The sequence below is a fragment of the Watersipora subatra genome, chromosome 7 (genome assembly GCF_963576615.1).
Source record: "Watersipora subatra chromosome 7, tzWatSuba1.1, whole genome shotgun sequence".
Lineage (NCBI taxonomy): Eukaryota > Metazoa > Bryozoa > Gymnolaemata > Cheilostomatida > Watersiporidae > Watersipora > Watersipora subatra.
Window position 1 is genome coordinate 44,325,969 of NC_088714.1, and position 20,542 is coordinate 44,346,510.

At 36.0% G+C, this 20,542-nt stretch overlaps 1 protein-coding gene across 3 annotated transcripts in view; it reads left to right on the top strand.

Moving 5' to 3' along the window:
* LOC137399881 (protein FAM98A-like) overlaps positions 1 to 19,188 on the top strand; it is a 33,668-nt gene extending 14,480 nt beyond the window's left edge. For 2 of the 3 annotated variants that reach the window (XM_068086136.1, XM_068086137.1), the window contains 6 exons: positions 380 to 510; positions 1,410 to 1,584; positions 6,807 to 6,983; positions 7,285 to 7,393; positions 12,091 to 12,240; positions 15,819 to 16,118. In XM_068086136.1, the coding sequence (XP_067942237.1) occupies positions 380 to 510; positions 1,410 to 1,584; positions 6,807 to 6,983; positions 7,285 to 7,393; positions 12,091 to 12,221 (723 nt within the window). In that variant the 3' untranslated portion in view covers positions 12,222 to 12,240; positions 15,819 to 16,118. Of the gene's footprint in view, positions 1 to 379; positions 511 to 1,409; positions 1,585 to 6,806; positions 6,984 to 7,284; positions 7,394 to 12,090; positions 12,241 to 15,818; positions 16,119 to 18,972 lie in introns of those variants that run through there. The other variant, XR_010979187.1, reaches the window with a different exon arrangement.
* The last annotated feature ends 1,354 nt before the right edge of the window (positions 19,189 to 20,542 follow it).

Sequence of the window (20,542 nt, forward strand, 5' to 3'; positions counted from 1 at the left end):
CCGCCATATTTTTAGAAAATGATCGTTTTTCTTTTATTTAATAAGACTTTTAGGTGCTGTTTTGATGCTATAATAAAAAAATTGCGAACAAAAGCATCATTTTTAAAAATTCATTGCAAAAGCTTCGTGTTTTTAACGATAAAATTGTCTATAAAGATGGCCGACAACGATAAAATGATGTCACGAAAAAACAAAGGATAGTCCTAGATGGTTAGCGTAATAAAACATATGGTAGTTCGGGACTAGTTCCCATTGGTCAGCATTTACATGTTGCAGATGTGTTATACTTTAGTTTTGATAAACATTTCCGTCTGTAGTTCTGGTTGACTTGTGTTGCTGCTCAAAGTCGTTTAGGTTTCAGATGAATTTACATTGACAGACAGAGCTGAGTTGCTCAGAGAACTTAAAGCAGACGCTTATATGTCTTGGCTTCTCTAAACCTCCTCCTTCCATCACACCCTTTGATCTCTTCAGCAAGCTCGAGGCCAAGCTTCGTGAACTGATCACCAGGTGAGTCTCATCGATGTTCATTCTTAGTTGTCAGTAGTAGCCTCTGTCTCGTGTCTGGTTCACCATACGAGTCTATCGCTTTTTCAGTCAGGTGTACATGTATCTTCTGTTCAAGTTGAATTATCGAAGTTAAAGGAATGATTGTATATACTATCTTTCCATGGACTATTAGTAATAGATGCGAGGTAAATGTTGCGCATTATATTATATTTATATTTATATAAATATGGCATTTGTTTTCCAATCGCATACCTCTAAGAATCATAGGGGATATCCGCTGTTTGTTTGGGTTGATATGAGAAGCCCTGGTTGTAGGTGTCTCGTTGACAGAGGCCCTGCATATGCCTCAACAACTCATCAATGAAAACATGGCCTAATCTCTTTATCAATATTTAAATATTTTGTAATTGCTGAAGGTTAGTTTTTGCATTCACCCATAAGTTTTCCTTTAATTAATAAAGTAATTACTGTGCGACTGATTTTAGTTTTGATGAAGACTCCGAGTTTATAGGAAGAGTCAATGGTTGCTCATCATGTGTCCTGGTATTTTTGGCTGAAACCCTGTTTAATGGTTTTATGACTTTGCCTAGAAACTGATTGCGATTATGCATTTTTCAAAAAAATTCATCTCTGTTTTTATATATAAGTTTCATGAATAAGTTGGTTTCTCTCTAAAAATTAATATACATGTATATGCATACATACTATTTATGCATATATCCTATATGTAGTATATATACATACACCCTAAATATGCATATTAAGGAACAGATTGTGAGAAGTTTGACCCAAAATTTCAGCAAATAGCTGTCAAACTAAATATTTAATATCTTTGGCCTCCATATTTAGACTGATATTGCGGGATCTGTTTTTACTCCCTCTCCCTTGCCTCTTTTTAGATTTCCTTCTGCTGTGGGAACTCCACTGCTCAAGGCGCAACTCACTGCAGCCCAATGGCAGAAAGTGTTACACTACAATAGTCGGCTTACGCAAGAATATAACCTTAGGCAAGAAATGTTACGCAAGAGGCTTGATGTAACCATACAATCTTTCCTTTGGAGTGATAGAGCGAAGGTATGTTCTATTGAGGTTTTCACACACTCACTTAATAGTTGTATATACTGTTAAACCTGTATTTGAGTGTCATATTGTGCTGTATTTGTCAACCCTTCCTTTATAGTGACGTTGTATTAGAGATGACATTCAAATAGAGGGTGGCACCTATGTTCCGATTAGCTCGTCAGAAATTTGGGATGATAAATTTTGCCCTTTTACGGGTGAATCGAAGCTAATTTCGCCTATATTTTGCACACTGCTTCGAGCACAGCGACATTACTTCCGTCAGTTTTCGCATTTTTTGCTAATCCATTTTTCATATACCGTAATACCTTTAATTGAACGCCATGTCGCTCTATTTTTCAACCCTATCTTCATGGTGGTGGTCAATTGGAGGCAGCGTTAAATAGAGGTTGGCGGTCTATTTTCCAAATGGCTCGTCAGAATTTTCAGAAGATAAATATAGCACTATTACGGGCAAAGCGAATGTCACCTATATTATGCCCACTTTTTCCAGTGGACCGATATTAAACAGTTTGAATGCAATAAATATGCTAGCTTACCTCCAACTTGTCAAAGATCTCTTAATAAATATGCATCGAGAAACCGAAAAATATCTCTACCAGTTGATATCTATTGCTTGCATTTGACCTGCAATGATATTATAGCCTGTGTCCTTCTTTGCAATTTGTTGGAATTATATTTTATTCTAAATTTGAAGACATTTTTATTTTATATCTATATTTAACATAATTGAATAAAGGCTTATGGCACTCACTGATATGTTTGCTACAGTTTGCAGCCAAAACTAGCCTTTTATGCGCAATAGAAGTGGAGTTATGAGCATAGCTCTATTGTATGTTATTAAATAACATGCTATAAATTTGCATATTTATAAGTTATACAATAATCTATCAAATGATACAATTATATATTCATGAAAAAGTGTCATAAACGAACCATACTTATATTACATGCAGAAACAAAATTTATGGTAACCAATTAACGGAAATTTCAGTACCTTCCACAATATCTTCTGGCCCCAACTCTTCCTCTGCACTGCTGAACTAGTTGATATTAGCGTCCAAACAATTTTTCAGCAGAGCAAACTTTTACACACTGCTTTTAGCACTAATGCAGTGCTAAAAGTTTGCTCTCTAACTTAACCTTTGGTCCAAAACTTGCGAATCGGTTTTTATATGCATATCCTTCGAAGTATTAGGAGTACAGAAAGACTCACTACTATCTACTAGTACAGTCATACTTCAACTTACGAGCTTAATGCGTTCCGAGACTGAGCTCGTATGTCAATTTACTCGCATGTTGGTGCAATTTATTTATATATAGAACAATTAAATATATATTTATTGGTTTCCATACTCTGTAAAATGCAAATAAAACACTCAAAACAAGATATTGTTACAGAAAGAACATGTTGATTATTGTCCTAACTTACCACTTGCTTTCAAAAAGCAACAAATAAAAAATAATGCAAGGAAATGTGTTAAATTAAAATGTAAAATTAAATACATACAATAGCAGCTAACGCTAGCATTTGCCAGAGAGAGATATATAAGTTATCCTTCATTACAACAGTTGACTTTGATAAATTTGGATTTTATCAAAGTCTTAAAAGACAAACTTAGAAGCAAATCTAAAAGCAAACTTTCATTTTTAACTTAACGTAATTAAAATTTCTTCGGCGTTTGAAGTTTCTCGCTAGTTAGCTAATTTTTCCTTTGTTTCGCTTTCACGACTAGCCGGCCGTTTTAAGATGAACCTATCTAAGGACGTTTGCCTTTGTCGCCCTTTCAACATGTCGCGATTAGGACGAACACAGGTGTCGTCACAAAGGTTTAATGCACGACCACCAGCCAACTCGTCCGAATGTTTATTTTTATAGTTTTGATAGATAGCAACGGCCTTTTCAAATAGCGTCGTTTCAGTTACGCTGTCACCGGCCAATTGTTTATCTTATATCCAATGCCTGAGCGGTCTCTCCATCAGCGGTGGTGAAGATCGCCGCGCCGTTTAGAAACTACGGTTAGTACTTTTGCGAGCTAAATGCCCTGAATATAATCCTTCTGTTTGATAATTGTGGATGTATTTCTGTCATATTGCTGAGCTAGCTCAATCATGCATACACATTTCGCATATTTTTCAATAATTTTCCGTTTAATATCAATTGTTATCATTTGATATTAAACGGAAAATTGCATTCTTTTTCTTTGCATTGTTTTTCATTTTACTGGCAAACTTTCGGTCTACGCACAGTACTTTTAATTCACATAATTCTGTACTGAAAAGCGTGCACAAAAACACGGTACAAAAGTATAACCTGTGCAGTTGAAAAATACAGAGTGATGCTGTTGTCATAAAACACCTCCGGCATACTTGGCAACTGACTCACGTGCTCGTATCTCAAATATGGCTCGAATGTTAGTGCTAAAACTTGCTTAAAAGCTGGCTCGTATCTCAAGTTTCTCGTACGTTGGAGCACTCGTAAGTTGAAGTATTACTGTATAGAGAGACCCACTACTATCTACTAGTACAGAGAGACTCACTACTACTTATTAGTACAAAGAGACTCACTACTATCAACTAGTACAAAGAGACTCACTACTATTTACTAGTACAGAGAGACTTGCTACTATTTATTAGTACAGAGAGACTCACTACTATCAACTAGTACGGAGAGACTCACTACTATTAACTAGTACAGAGAGACTCACTAGTATCTACTAGTACGGAGTGACTCACTACTATCTGCTAGTTCAGAGAGACTCATGATTATCTTCCAGTACAAAGTCGCTCACTACTATTTATTAGTACAGGGAGACTCACTATTTTCTACTAGTATAGAGTGACTCACTAGTATCTACTAGTACAGAGTGACTCACTATTATCTGCTAGTTCAGAGAGACTCATACTATCTGGTAATCAAGAGTAACTTTCAACTAACAATGATATTACTGGGACATTCCGTAATGTTATGCGTAAAATAGCGTTCCAAGCAACTGTTCCCATAGTGTTCCACAAACTTTATTTGTTGATCATTATTGTATTATGTTGCAACAGTGGCGCACAATTAGTTTGCAGAAAGTTGTGCAAAAATACTATCGTAACATTCTATAGAATGTTACTGGAATACACTTTGCTACCGTTATCATAACATTGCTATAGAATATTGCTATTGAATGTCCCAGCAATGTTCCATGAAGGTTACTTTGGAATGTTTGAGCATAAACGGCCATAAAACATTAACATGCAATGTAACTGGAATTTATGGTGCAACATCATTTTTACCTTCAAACGAATATCCAGGCAATGTTATAGGGTTATTACTTTGCAATGTTGGAATGTAAACATCCATATATCTTTGACTTGCCTTGTAACTAGAACATTATGGTGTGAAATAATTTTCATCTTCAACTGAATGTCCCAGTAGTGTTGTGGGAAAGTTTTTTTAATGTTTGAGAAAAGTTATACGCATGTTAACATCCGTATGACCTTCACTTGCAATGTAAAGGGAACATTATGGTGCCACACCATTTCTACTCTCAAGTTAATGTTACCACAGTATTCTGACAGGGTTTCTCTTATAATGCTGTTTAACCCTTTCACTGCCGTCCATGTACAAATTTAGCGATCGGCTTACTGCCAGCCATTTTACCGAAAATTGCCAATATTGCTTCATGATATGTATACAATATTTTTCAATTTCAAACTTTATCTAGAACATTTTTGTTTCATATTTTATCCTACCAACATTTTAACCAACACTGCTATGCATAAAATTCAATGTGTCTATACTTTGTGCGATAATAAAGCTATGTGAAGCTACGATCGCTACGAAGCTAAAACGATCCTCAATGTTCCTTACGCTTACAAAACTATTACTTTCACCGCTATCAGAGTCAGTGCTGCTACTTTAATTATCTGTGCAATCACGAAAATCTGAATTGGCTATAGAGTCATCAGCATAAGTAATTATCTGTTTTCTGACTCATGCGGTACTTAACAAAACTTACACAAAAAATGTTCGTTTTTAGGTTGGAAATTCTCAAACAAAAATTTGAAATTGCTCCGTTATTCTAAGCTAATGTTATAGAGAAATCTTTGAACAACACTGTCAATATCATAAAAGTCCTAAAAACCATGTGTTATATTGTCAACGAATAATAAAATTAAGTTACTCTGCAATTGCTGGGAAAGTCACAAAAATGTGTCTACAGCAGTCGGCCATAGAAAACGCATAAATGCGTCTACGGCAGTGAAAGCGTTAGTAACATTTTCATTGTAACATTTTACTCTTGTTAGTTAACTGGCTCTTTTAAAACTTTTCTCAATAGCCTAATAAATACATTGGCAACAAATTTTTAAAAATAAGTTAACTTGAGTTTTACTATTATTGCCAGAAATGCATGATCTATTTTTTTGAAGTTGTCACTCCTTGGAAATAAAAATTGTTCAAAATCAGATGAAATGCAGCAAATTAAAAGATCCATTTATCTTTTATTACAAATATAGGAACAAACAATAATAATGTATACATATTATGCTAATTTTTAAAAGATTTCAATTTAAAAATTCAATTTTCACATTTCATGAAAAGATTGCAAAAATGACTAAGTTCCATTAAAACGCTTTTGGCATTAGTGTGCATTTGTTATAGCGTATACTATCATGATTGTGTGTACAATCATGATAAACATTTCACAAGTGAATTTGATTGTGTTTTATACTATTTATTTTGTTATTACATGATGCTGTCATTTGTGTGTTTACCAACAATTTAACTTGAGGAAAAAATGTTGTGGGAAGGTTATGCTCGATACATTGTAGTAAGGTTATAGTCAATTTTGTGAAACGTTATCAGAATGTTTGAAAGTGTCTACATGTTTACATCCCACTAATGTTCTGCGCGCAGTAGCGTTTTTGGGATGTTAGCTAATATCTTTGAGGCAACATCATGGAAGGAACGTTTGTGGAATATTATGTAACATTCTGCCAATATTGTAGGAATTTTGTGCGAGATCATTTGCTGAACGTTGTACATATGTTCTATGTGGAACATTACCCACAACGTTGCAGGGACGTTAACGTGGTGTCGACACACATTATCTTGTGACAATGTTGCAACGAAACGTTTCTGGGAATTTTCGGCACATCTCTGGAATGTTCTGAGAATATAAAATTATTAGTTGGGCTATCATTTGGAATGTTGTTTGCTTGTTTAGGCGAAAGAGGAAGAGGTGATGAAATCTTACCAACCTTTACAAAGAAATCTAGCTCGGGTGAAACAAGTTAGTCTTTCAGACCTTCTCGCTGCCAGGGATTCTTTACTCAACATTGAGAAGACAAACCTTAATAGGAGGGGTGCTGAAACCCCAATAAATAAAGTTATAATGGGCAACGTAAGTCTCACTCTTGTTTCTCACTAATACACCATTTTGTAAGCTCCTCCGCCATTATCTTTATCTATCTAACCGTTGCTATCCTGAAATTGGTAGGTACTTATTTATAATCGGATTATTCAACTCGATGTTACTAAATTACTAAAGCTACCAAGTTACTAAATTCTTTCTAATCAGACTATCCAATGGCTTTGATGATGTTGTCTAATTATAATGCTTTCATTACTGTTATCTCTCAGACATTTCGTCTCAGGCTTATCTCGAATGAGTGAAATTTTACACTTTGTGGCGTTTTATACAGGTACCGGATAGAGGAGGCCGAACTGGTAACATGCAAGTTCCTCCTCCTGAGATGCCATCCTTTACAAAACGACAAGCAGACACGGGTGCTCAAGGCCAGAGACCTCAATGTGAGTTGTAGCATTTTCAAATGAAAGTTGTCTCATCAAAAAATTAATTATACATGTATTGTGGTTGGTATTTGGAACTGCAATCAATGGGACCAGTTTTATGTTTCATCCTGCACAATGCCAAGATAATTTATGCTTACCGTAAAATCTTTATTTGTGCGCCACCTCTAATGCAACACCACACTAGAGGGGAAGGTTTGAAAAATAGAGTGCCACTTTTTAATTGAATACCACGTCTATTTGACATTCTTTGATCTTTACAAACTCATAATAAAAAGCGATCAATAGAAAAGTGTCTACAAAATAGTACTAATAATGACTCAGTTACATCAATAACAATTAATTATTTTGTTGTTGCTGTAGCGTTTGCCGTGGTTTTCGTGACGATATGCCTGATAATATCGATCATGCCAATCATCAGAATGACAATCTGATTCGAAGACACCCAGGTCTAAATTCGATCCACTGTCTTCAGATTCTTCCATTAGGTGGTTTACAACCTGATTTGAAGTCTTGGAAACGTTTTGAGGAACGATGGGAATACTCTTCAGGAACACCGTACGACGTAATAGCAGCCATCGTTATGGCGTATCAAAGTCAGTTTTTTAACTCCAAAGCCTTTAGGTTTTTCCTTAAAGGTTGACTTGCAACAGAATTCACATTACATTTATTTGGTATCAAAAGATTCACCATGTCTTACTCTGCCGTGTTGTAGGTGCCAAATATGTGAAATTGTGATTTCAAGCTCTTAAAAGCTCAAAAGCGAAAAGCCGCCGTAGATTGGAATCTGTTTATTTCTCTGACGTAGTCATTACATTTGGTTATTGTCTTGTCACGTGATGTTCTCACGTGAATTAAAAGGCCAATAAAAAGCGCAATATAAAATTTCTCGTAGCGCTAGTTTATAACCAACACTTCGAGTTTTACCGAAGACTCCGTATCAAATATAGATGCTCGCTACTTAACAGTTTTGTTTCGGCTTGAACTAATCGTCAAGTCCTAATCTGATCATGTGACCCATACTTCACGAATAATTTCTGCAGCATTTTTCGATTATCACAGGTGATCAACAGGCTCATCATGATTATCAGACAATGATATGTACTCCTTCGAGCTAAGGTTGAAAATTTAAACGAATTTTTACAGTAGTTTATTATAGGATATCAGTACTGAAAGTGACAGCATTACAATGACGATGAAACAGATGCGTAAGAACAATAGACATGTTTTTATTGAATGCGTGAAGTATATTTGTGAAAATATTTCGACGAATGAGGTTCCGTGAAAATGTAAACAGAAGCCATCTTGTACAGCTACGTTCCATTTGAGCCGTTTTGGAAAGAGATTCCAAACTACAGCGGTCTTGTGTGGCTGCGATTAACTGTTCGTTTTTAGCTTTTAAAAGCTTGTAATCACATTTCCACATATTTTGCACCTACAACACAGCAAAGTAAGACATAGTAAATCTATCTTTTGATACCAAATAACTGTAATGTGAATTTTGTTGTTGCAAGTCAACCTTTAAAACTCTGGAAGCTTACCATCGCAATATCTAATTACTGTATCAGTCTAATGGTTTACCTGGTAGTTCCTTGGCAAACTTGGCCTGATACTTCGACGTATGTTAAAAACCATTTGATAAAAATGCTGAGGCCGACGGCATTAATGTCGTTCTCACGGAAGGAGACTGCAAAATATAGGCGACATTAGCATGATATCATGGTACCATGCTGCCATGGTACCGTGTGATACCATTGTATCATGATATCGTACCTGTAGCAGGGTACGATAAGGGTACCCTGTTACGGGTACTTTTATCCATAATAAGGGTACCTCATTACCCTTTTGGAATATGGGTGAATTCATCGTAAAAGGGTTAAATTTATCTTTCCAAAATTCAGATGACCTTGTCAAAAAATACGGCACCACCCTCCATTTAAACATCACGTCTAATACAAAGCCACTACAGAGGAAGGGTTGAAAAATTTAGCTCCATAGCATTCAAAGAGAGGTTTTGCAGTGTTTTTTGTGGTCAAGGTATAATTTTAGTTTCTCATTTGTATTTTATGGAGTTTGTTCTTGAAATATCATTTCAAGCTTCTTTAGTCTTACTACTAAACCTTATCTTTATTTTAAAAAGATAAGGTTTAATACTTTATCCTTTTCCTTAACTTATCTGATATCCTTAGTTTCTCTATAGTTTTATATAAACTTGGAGAAACTAAGGATATCCACAGTGTTAAATGTTAGTCAAATGCAAATACAGTAGACGCTCCTATAACGTAAATTCCAGATAACATAAAAATTTATGTGAAGTTTTTGCTTCCTACTGCATAAAAATTCCATATAACGTAAAGTGTCAAGTCGGGCGAGTTTTCAAAATCGATTTGAATGCTATTTTATTTCGCCGCACTTACGGAAAAAAGAATGCCGGGCGCGATTAGCGTACTATTTATTATATATAACTTTCGCGACGTTCTAGTTCGTCATAATAGATCGTTAAATGTGTCGACAAAAAGGCCTACAACACCTGCTGCTGGATAGCTGCGCAATTGTTCATAAATACAAAGACGATCGGTATTTGTAGGTGTTACAGCGTCGGTCTACCAGTATTATTGTCACGAGTTGGAGTATCGTCGAAAATTGTCTTTATCCTAGCTTTGACCCCTGGATAGTAATAGACAACGAACAGGTAGAACTGCTTTTTATAGTAAAAATATTTTTGTTTTGCCTTATTGTAGAGGTACAAAATATTTGTTACTAGTTTTACTTTGCAAAATAGACTTTGCTGTTTAGAAAAATAAACAAATCGTTGTAAATGAACGTCGAAAATGTGTACCTCGTATCAGCTTGTCGTAAATTTACCGCAATCATGGTCTATATAACCAGTGAGATTGATCATAAAAAGGAGAAAGTTGTTGATGCAAACCAATAATTCAGCAGTTGCGATACAGCCCACAAATTAAAAGAGTAAAGTAAAGTTTTTCCTTTTTTGCATGATCAAAGGGGTGAGTTTGGAAAGATCTTAGCACAGATTAGGCAATTTACATGTATTTTAATGTTCTTAAAACATAAATTCACAATAATAACGTAAACGTTCCTGGAACGGATTATGTACGTTATAGGAATGTCTGCTGTACTGAAATCTAGCCAGAGTAATATGACAATGTTTAATAAATGTGTAACAGGAAACCTGCTAGCAGTGCTACAGGACCTCGAGGCATAGTTATAGGGGTACTACACATAGGTTGGGTGTGATGGAATAGATAATATGCATTGAGTTGTTTGTACAGTGGCAATATCTTTAGCCCGGATCTGTCATAGAAGTTATTTGTTTGAACTCGAATTAAAAGCAGCGCAGTTGAGCCCAGATCAGAGGGTTCTTTGATTGGCTCATTATCTATCTTGAAACAGTGAGCTTAAAAACATCAAAAGCTCGAAAGATTTCCTAATCACATCACCAACCCATGGGCTTCACCCCGGCCTCAAGGTCACTCACTGCCAACCAGAGCAACAGTCTGTTAACTAAAATGTACATCAATAAAGTTGTGATAGGCAATGTGAGTCTAGCTTGTTTTCCTCGCTTACATACCATTTTGTGCTCACCAATATCTCAACTCGATAAGGGACAAAGTGAACAATCTATGTATGCATAGCTTTGGCCAAAGAAATACATAAGTCAGTAGTAACCATATAGCTGCAATCAACAGCTTTTATCGATTGTTAACATAAAACAGCTGAAGAAGAGAAAGCCAGGGTATGGTGGGAAAGTTTGTAAAGGAGGCATAGTTTTACTGGCTTACAGAAGTAGGAGCATTCTTACCAGCTACTTATAGCAGCTGCAGCTATTCATGTATATACGGTGATGAATAAGTTGTGGCCTTATTTGGAGTTATCTATTCTTGAGCGATAGTGTGTCCATAGTGGTCCTTCCTTCAGGTAACTGCAGGCTGCTACCTGAAGGAAGATACTGCTGGATCGCAACTTAACTGTTCACCTCTGCGTGTTAGGAGAATGCTGTGTAAAGCCAATGACTATGAATACGGCAGGCTAATAATAATGATAACAACAAGAACATTAAGAGAGTGGAGTCATTTGAAAGTTCAATGTTAGGTTGTTGAGTTGATGTTTTCATAGGACATTGCACGAGTAACACGCGATTCAATGATGGAAATAGTCAATTATGAGCCAGGTTTTGATATGTTCTTCAAAAACCTTCAACAATCAAAAAACCTATCATAATAAGTAGTTTTTTAGTTTTTCTTATGTAATATGAGGGCCATTTTCAAAAGTTGCTTTTATTAAATATTTGAATAAATTCTACCGGAGGTTTTACTAATCTATGAAAAGTGTTTTTATTACTGCTATTTTATATCGGTTTGCCAAATTATGTTTAAACGTTGCACCTGCTGCATTGTGCTATGCCGACTTGTAACCACGCGGAGTTGTAACCCCGCATAGTTGTAACCACACACGGAGTTGTAACCGCGTGGAGTTGTAACCACGCGGAGTTGTAACCATGCGGAGTTGTAACCATGCGGAGTTGTAACCACGCGGAGTTGCAACCACGTGGAGTCGTAACCACGCGGAGTCGTAACCACGCGGAACCGTAACCACGCGGAGTCGTAACTACGCGGAGTTGCATGACAAAAGTATTTTCACTGCTAGCAGTATTATTCATCCAAGTGTGATTGCAGCTGGAAGAGGAGATCGATACCAGGGAGGATCTGGAGGAAATCGTGTGCAAGGAGGTTGGTCAAACACTGGAAAAAAGTCAGCAGGGTCCAAAGCAACGGGTGGGGGACGAAAAGACCAGCAAAATAATTAGCTCTAGCTTACCTTATCAGGTATGTGTATGGATAAGGGTTGAATTATTGACGATGTTTAGTTTATACTATAGACTGGCTTTATCAGTTACTATCAGGTACGTGTCGATGAGGTTTTAAATTGCCGACAGCGTTCATGTTACTGTATATTATGACGCAGGTTGTTATGTCGCGAAGACATTGTTTAAATAGTTGGAGGGATAAGAACATTGAGGATGGGAAATATGCCCTTTTCATTTTCTAAGTCGTAATCATCTTTGACTGTCAGTAAGATTTTCTTGATTGGTCCGACTGCTATAATTCATATGAAATAGTTCAGGATGATTAAAAGTTGTAAAAAACCTGTTGTTTAAAGAAGATTGTAGCCTGGTTTAAGAATATGCCTTGCTGCGTCCCCTGTTTGTGATGAATTCCAGCTAAGGGAGTGGGTGAGCCTGTTCATCTACTAATAATTGATGGGAGAGGGAGTTCTGCAATGTTTGATATAGAACATGTCTGCTACATGAGCTGACATCATCATATACCTACTGATTTTAGTGCAGCTAATCACTGCTTCCTGTTGGTAATGTTAGCCTTGGCAGTATTATTACAAGTTTCGTCATTTCGGATTTTTGATGACAATACGTTCAAAATCGTTGGCACAAGTTGCCCAGGAGATGGTTATTCTTGTACGTGTAACCCTTAGCCTTAGGCCTTTAATGATGCCCGCTAAGTTACTTGTGATATACTCTATATATTTATTTTGGACTTTTACTACTATCAATTTTCAACTAAGTTGTAATGGAGTCATGCTGAAGGGAACTGCTGTCGCTGATCTTGGAAGAGATGATTGACTGATTTCTGATTTTGGTCTATCAGTCTAGTTGTTCTATATTGACGCATATATTACTATATGAATCTTAAAAACACCATTGCTCACTAATAAAGGTGTGCTTTTTAGAATTTAAAAAAATGACTGCTGATGAGCTAGATTTCTCGTTAAAATCTGCCAGTAATTTTATTGCTATTCCAAAAGCTGAAATGTAAGACGGCTGTCGATTGACCTAGCATGCCTCAGTACACTCTTCAAAATGGTGGCATTGTTGTACTCTTTTGAGCATTTTGTAGCCTGTTTTGTTTCGCTATTTGTGATTGGTTGATGATTAGGTTGTAAATAATGATACGTTGTGCAGTATATTTTAAAATTATTCATGTTAAGGTATAAGGATGATACTCGCGTGCCATGCGAGATGTCTGGTTTAATGTTTGGTATTTGGTGATCTTATTTGTTCTCGTAATGAGGTTAATTCAATGTTTTGGTTAGAAGAAAAAGGAAGCAGGTCTGTGAATTAGACCTAGACTATAGGTGCTAAATACCACACTTCATATATATATAATATACATGTATATATTCCTCAGTTTCTCGTCTGTCTGTCCTTCAATATGTCCAGCTATAGCTATTAAAATTTTGGAATGAAAATTTCACATTCTGCTGGACTCGAACTCACAAAGATTGCGACCTCAGGTTTGCAATCCAGTTCTCTAACAATGAGACTACGAAAACTTTTACAATTTGTTGCTCTTACTACATAACGTAATACACACTCTTCTTTTTTCACACCCAAATGGCGTATTAATTGAAACTCTATGAAACGCGATGATTTTTCGTGCTTTCGTGAACTTCTATTTCTTGTTTTTCGTAAGGCTCAATTGCTAAATCACATTCAACGCTTTTCACGTGAACAATTGTATTTTCTCGAGTAGGAATAACCTCTACATTCTCTCTCCGTTCGGTCAGACAAAGACATTCCGATATGTCATTTGTACCAGTGTCGAGAGGTACCCAGTATCGTCGTATTCAAAGTTTTGATGGATATCGTTTGCTGGAACAATAACCTTTTTTATACACACACACACACTTCTAAATAACAACAATATGGCGGCTTTTTTGTGAACGAGGGCATGTGCAAACGGCTTGATGACGTCAGAAATCGATGGATATGTACGAGGTATATATATATATATACCAATATATATTAGGTATATATATATATACCAATATATATTAGGTATATATATATACCAATATATATTAGGTATATATATATATACCAATATATATTAGGTACATATATATACCTAATATATATTAGGTATATATATATATATACCTAATATATATTGGTATATATATATACCTAATATATATTGGTATATATATATATACCTAATATATATTGGTATATATATATATATATACCTCGTACATATCCATCGATTTCTGACGTCATCAAGCCGTTTGCACATGCCCTCGTTCACAAAAAAGCCGCCATATTTGTAGAAAACGATCGCTTTTCTTTTATTTAATAGTACTTTTTGGTGTTGTTTTGATATTATAATAAAAAAATTGTAAACAAAAGCATTGTTTTCAAAAGTTCATTGCAAAATCTTCGTGTTTTTAATGATAAAATTGTCTATAAAGATGGCCAACAACGATAAAATGATGTCACGAAAAAACGAAGGATAGGTATATATATCTAGTATATATATCTCGTATATATCTCGTATATATATAGGTGTGTATATATAGACCTAGTAAATATAACCTATATAGGTTATACTGTAGCCTATATACTAGGCTATATATTGAATGCCATGGCGCTCTATTTTTCAACTCTTCCTCTATAGTGGTGGTCAAATAAAGGCTGGCGCTCAAATAGAGGCTGGCGTTGTATTTTTCAAATGGCTCGTCAAAATTTTAGGAAGATAAATTTAGCCCATGCGTCGGCGAAGCAAATGTTGCCAATAGTTTGCCCTCTTTTTTCGGTGGAGCGATATTAAACCATTTGGATGCAATAAAACTGCTTGCATTGGCTGAGTTGACTATTTAGCCAATGGCAAAATTAGCAAATTGACTAATTGGAATATCTTAAGCTTGTCTAAATCTCTGCTATATTTTGACAAGCTTATACTTTACTATTATAATATCTCTTTTCTACAACTCACTTTTGTTCACTCTAGTCGGTATTTGACAAGCTTATACTTTACTATTATAATATCTCTTTTCTACAACTCACTTTTGTTCACTCTAGTCGGTATTTGACAAGCTTATACTTTACTATTATAATATCTCTTTTCTACAACTCACTTTTGTTCACTGTAGTCGGTGTTTGACAAGCTTATACTTTACTATTATAATATCTCTTTTCTACAACTCACTTTTGTTCACTCTAGTCGGTATTTGACAAGCTTATACTTTACTATTATAATATCTCTTTTCTACAACTCACTTTTGTTCACTCTAGTCGGTATTTGATCAAACCACATTTGATATGCAGGTGTTATTACACCCAATGCTTCAATCGCTACCAGACTTATGGTTGTTCTTGTGTGCCAGCAATTTTAAATCTCCTCTCTGAGTGGGAGATTTCTTCTACTTTTTCTTTTCTTTCCTGGCTATATAGTATGTGTACATATGTTTCAGCTATTAAGTGACAGCGTGCCCTTACATAACATTCGTTGTCACTGTTGACAAGTTGTGAGATTTTTTGACTCAACTATTGTGATATGTAAATCACAATAATTTGTCTGTCTACCAGTGTCATGATGATAATTTGTAGGCCACAAGCTACACAGACCACTACCAGGCTTAAGAGGTGAACTTTACAGGAGCCTTGAACAAACTCTGTGTTCTTCTTGAGAACCTACGACGTCTATGAGCGCTGCTAATGTATATATATAGATGGATACAAATTACCATTATGATATTGATGTGTTGTTTCTATGATATATTTAGGTCAATATGTTGCACACTCATTTATTTGGTTTTTGCTGATTCATCCATCTCCATATGCTCATATCTCTTCTAGCTTCGTGCTGAATGAATACAACCGTTGATGGCGTTTGCTGTTTACCTGCAACTCCAGCTATATAATTATTATCTATTCTTTAGCTGTTTTAGTTGGTTTCGATCTTGTCTATCGGTTGTACTAAAGCTAACGGTTTTTTAAAACTTATAAGCTGGTTTTTTTAGTGTTACTGAGCGTTAACATAATCATAGCCATTTGCGGAAGATTCTAGTCACAACTCCTACTGATTCAATTCTTTTGTGTAAGCAACTGCTTAATAGTTTGATGTTTCAGTATATATCTTGATATTGCCCCAGTATATTGCTCTCATTATTTATATATATGTATAGTATATATAGCTAGTATATATATATGCTAGCTGTGCCTCCCGGCGTTGCCCGGGTATTAAAAATCAGCTTATAACCAATGAGAAGTGATGAGAGTTGCCTACCACTTGCCATTAGCCTGGTACATTGCCATTGGAAAACTAAGTAAGCTAGTTAATAAGCGCTAGGCTTTTAATGATGGTCCGCCATGACATTCTGTCAGCGTTGTCCAGCTACACCTAATTTAATAACAGCTATAGCTAGAGGGATACTCATACTTTCACATTTATATATATAGAAGAAAGAAGATATACACTATATATACATGTACATATAGTGTATATCTTCTATACAATGTATATAAATGTGAAAGTATGTGTGTCCCTCCAGCTATAGCTGTTATTAGATTCGGTGTAGCTGGACAACGCTGACAGAATGTCATGGTGGACCGTCATTAGAAGCCTAGCGCTTATTAACTAGCTTACTTGAATTTTACAAATACATGTATATATATATAATATATATTTACATATATATATATGTATATATATTTATATATATACAGACGGTTCCCTACTTACGAACATTCGAGTTACGAACAACCCGTACATACGAACAGGTCTGCGCGTATGTCCGCCGCTAATACCGACGGTATTACCGACGTATTAGCGGCGGAAATAGGCACTACTCAGAAGCCCAATCCAGCATCCACCTTTCTCTGCCCAGTTCGTTGCAGCGCGTAAGTGCGTGAATGTATCTCCAGTGCGTAAAGAACTTTTTTATTTTTACTGTACGTATTGTAAAGGAATTTGCCGGCCTTTACTTTATTGGTTACCCTACTAATATAGCACTGAAGCAACTTACGAACAAATTCACCTTACGAACAATCGTTCGGAACGTAACTCGTTCGTAGGTTGGGAACCGTCTGTATACAGTCAAACATGGATAACTCGAACTTCACGAGACCGAGCGAAAGTGTTCGAATTATCAGAGCGTTCAAGTTATCAGAGCACTGTCGCAAGTCCATGTATTTACTTATTTATTAGTAGATACATGTACATATACAAACTATAATATAAATCAAAAGCACAAATGACTTGTTTCAAATTAAATGCTTCTAATGTAAAGTTTAAAACATTTTTATCAAAAAGTATAGAGATTTTTTTATCACTGAGATTGGTTCGTTGTTTGAGGTGATGTTATTGCCAGGACGTTTTTTAGATTGACATTGGCAAAACTTGATCGTTGTTGAAATGCTCAAAAGAAAAGACATCTTTTTTTTTAGCTTTTACTCACGATCAATTTTGCCGATTTTTCTTGAAGTTTATGCAAAGGTTACCTCACTTTACCTTGCTTCCGAAGGACGATCGCTAAGCGGATGTTTGGTATAAATCAAATTTCATCAAACCTTTAGAAAAGTCGTTGACAAAAATATTTTGCCGATGGTGGTTATAACGATGCTTATGAATTACGAAAAGTTGAGGTTTACCTCTATGGCTTGGAGTAAAGTGATTTTCTAAAGCGATAACAACCGTTTTGGTAGCCGTTGGGCAAAAAACAGTTCGAGTTAACAGTGTTGAGTTCGAGTTATCTAGAGCAATTTATCATTACGTGGGAACGTACCAAAGAAACCGTTCGAATTAACCATGTGTTCGAGCTATCCGTGGGCGAGTTATCCATGTTTGACTGTATATATGTTTTTATATATACATGTACAGTGAAACTCGGATAACTCGCCCTCGGATAGCTCGAACACATGGTTAACTCGAACGGGTTTGTTTGGTCCGTTACCACGCAATGATAAATTGCTTTAGATAACTCGACTTTAACTTCGTTAACTCAAACAGTTTTTTTGCCCAACGGCTACCGAGACGGTTGTTATCGCTTTAGAATATCTCTTTAGTCCAAGCCATAAAGATAAACATCAACTTTTAGTAGTTCTTAGGCGTCATTATTACCACTCTCGGATAAATATTTTGGTTGACGACTTTTCTAAAGGTTTGCAAAAAATCAAATTTTACCAAACATCCGCTTGGGAAAAGCCTTCTGCAAACAAGGAGAAGCGAGGTAACCTTCAGATAAACTTTAACAAAAATCGGCAAAACTGGTTTTTGTTAAAACGCTCAAAAGAAAAATGTCTTTTTTTCTGAGAGTTCCAACCGCGATCAGGTTTTGCCTATTTGAATCTGAAAACGTCCTGGCAGTCACATCACCTAAAACAAACGAATCTCAAGTAATAAAAGTAAAAGATTTATACTTTCTGACAAAAATTGTTAAAACATTACATGAGAGGTCCCTTAACTTGCAACAAGCAATCAATGCTTTTGATTTATATGTAGTTGTATATGTACTGATAAATACAATAATACATGTACTTGTGACAGTGTTCTCATAACTTGAATGCTCTGGTAACTCGAACATTTTCTCTCGGTCTCGTGAAGGTCGAGTTAGCCGAGTTTCACTGTATATCTCAATATAGCCCCAGAATATCACTCTCAGTATATGTGCGTGTTTATATATATATATATATATCTCAGTATATATACAGTGCGTGTGTGTGCTTTACAGCTGGTTATATACAAAGTATTACTAATATTTAGTGATGCTGATGAGAAGACAATGGAATGAAAAAGGTTGGTAATCAACAGTGGTGGTTGGTAACCTTTGGCAACTGACAAAATCCTCTGTAAACAGCAGCACATGGCTACTAACAGAAACTACGGAGATGTTGTTGAAATAAGAGTCGCTAATTCTGCTAGATTCTTTCCTCTAACATCACAAGCAAGTAGCAACTAACCCTAGTGTCTTACAGGATGTGTAATTGATGCCTACTGATATGGAAGAACTTGTTTGCGCTAGAAAATACAATCTACTACATTCCATCTCAACTTTCCATTCATTCTTTTGCTTTCTCCCTTATCAGGCTTATAGAATCTCAGGCTATGCCTTGAGGTTCTATAAGGCTGCAAGCTCGTGTTTCATGAGAAGGTATTTTTACACGTCATATGGTTTGTTCTATGCAGTTGGCGGACTGCCATACAAGTGTGATGGTATGTTATTATAGAAGGACATAGAGAGTATGCACGCGATTTTAAGATTCCAAATTGAAGGTGAACTTACCCCACTGAAGTGATGCAAATGAAAATAATATCAATAAGCTTCAATTTGATGTCATTTTCGTCTATGTAGATCTACAAAGTCGAGAGACGATAGTGTGAATAAGCTCCTTTCTTGGAACACTCAGATTCAAGCGGATGTGTGATTATGACATCTATAGTTGCAATTCGGTAAAAAAACCAACAAAATAGAACCGAAAGGTCTGCAACTTGAACGCAATAGTCGATATCAATAGTGAAGAGCCAGGCCACTGCGCAACTAGTGACTTCATTTTGTTAGCGTTTTAACCGTGATCAAGTTTAATCGATTTTAATCTTGAAAGATCCTAGCAGTCCGATCAACACAAACTTGAAAAGAAATTACAACTGTTGAAAACATACCAACACTTTTGGATAAAATCTCCTAAAATTTTGTATAAGGTCATTGTTAAGGCACAAGTTAAACAGGAAGGCCATTACTTTGTTTCAAAGATGCTATGAAACTCAGACCACAAAGACTTCAACATCAATCCATCCTACTTGACAACCCTCTCCAGAGACAGTGGCAACTGGAGGTCGGGACTCCATGCTGGTCACCTTCACGATATCGAAGCTAACCTTGAGAGTTTGTCACAGAAGTGGCGCCATAGATGTGAATAAATATTGGTGCTGTTTACACTTGTGACAGGCGCACGCCAACACAAACCTTGTCACATCTGATTGATCAATGGGTGTCTTTTCTTGAGGAGTTGTCTTTACTTCAAGTATTAACTTTATGTTAGGATTTGTCCCAAACTTTTCTATCTTTACTATAATAAGAGCCACATCTGTCTGAGGGCACTCTTAGAAGTTGGGAAAAAATTGTGTGACTCAGGATTCGAACTCGTGGCATTCAGATTTGCCATCCTATGTGCTACAACCTACACCAGTCATTTACCTTCCAAGATTCTAGAATTATTGCGCTGACAGTTGTTCTCAGCGCTTTATTGGCACATCTGACAATCTTTTGCAAGCTTGAGACTGCCAGGGTACTAGTTAGCATAAAGTGAGGTGATGAGAAAAACATTTATTTAAA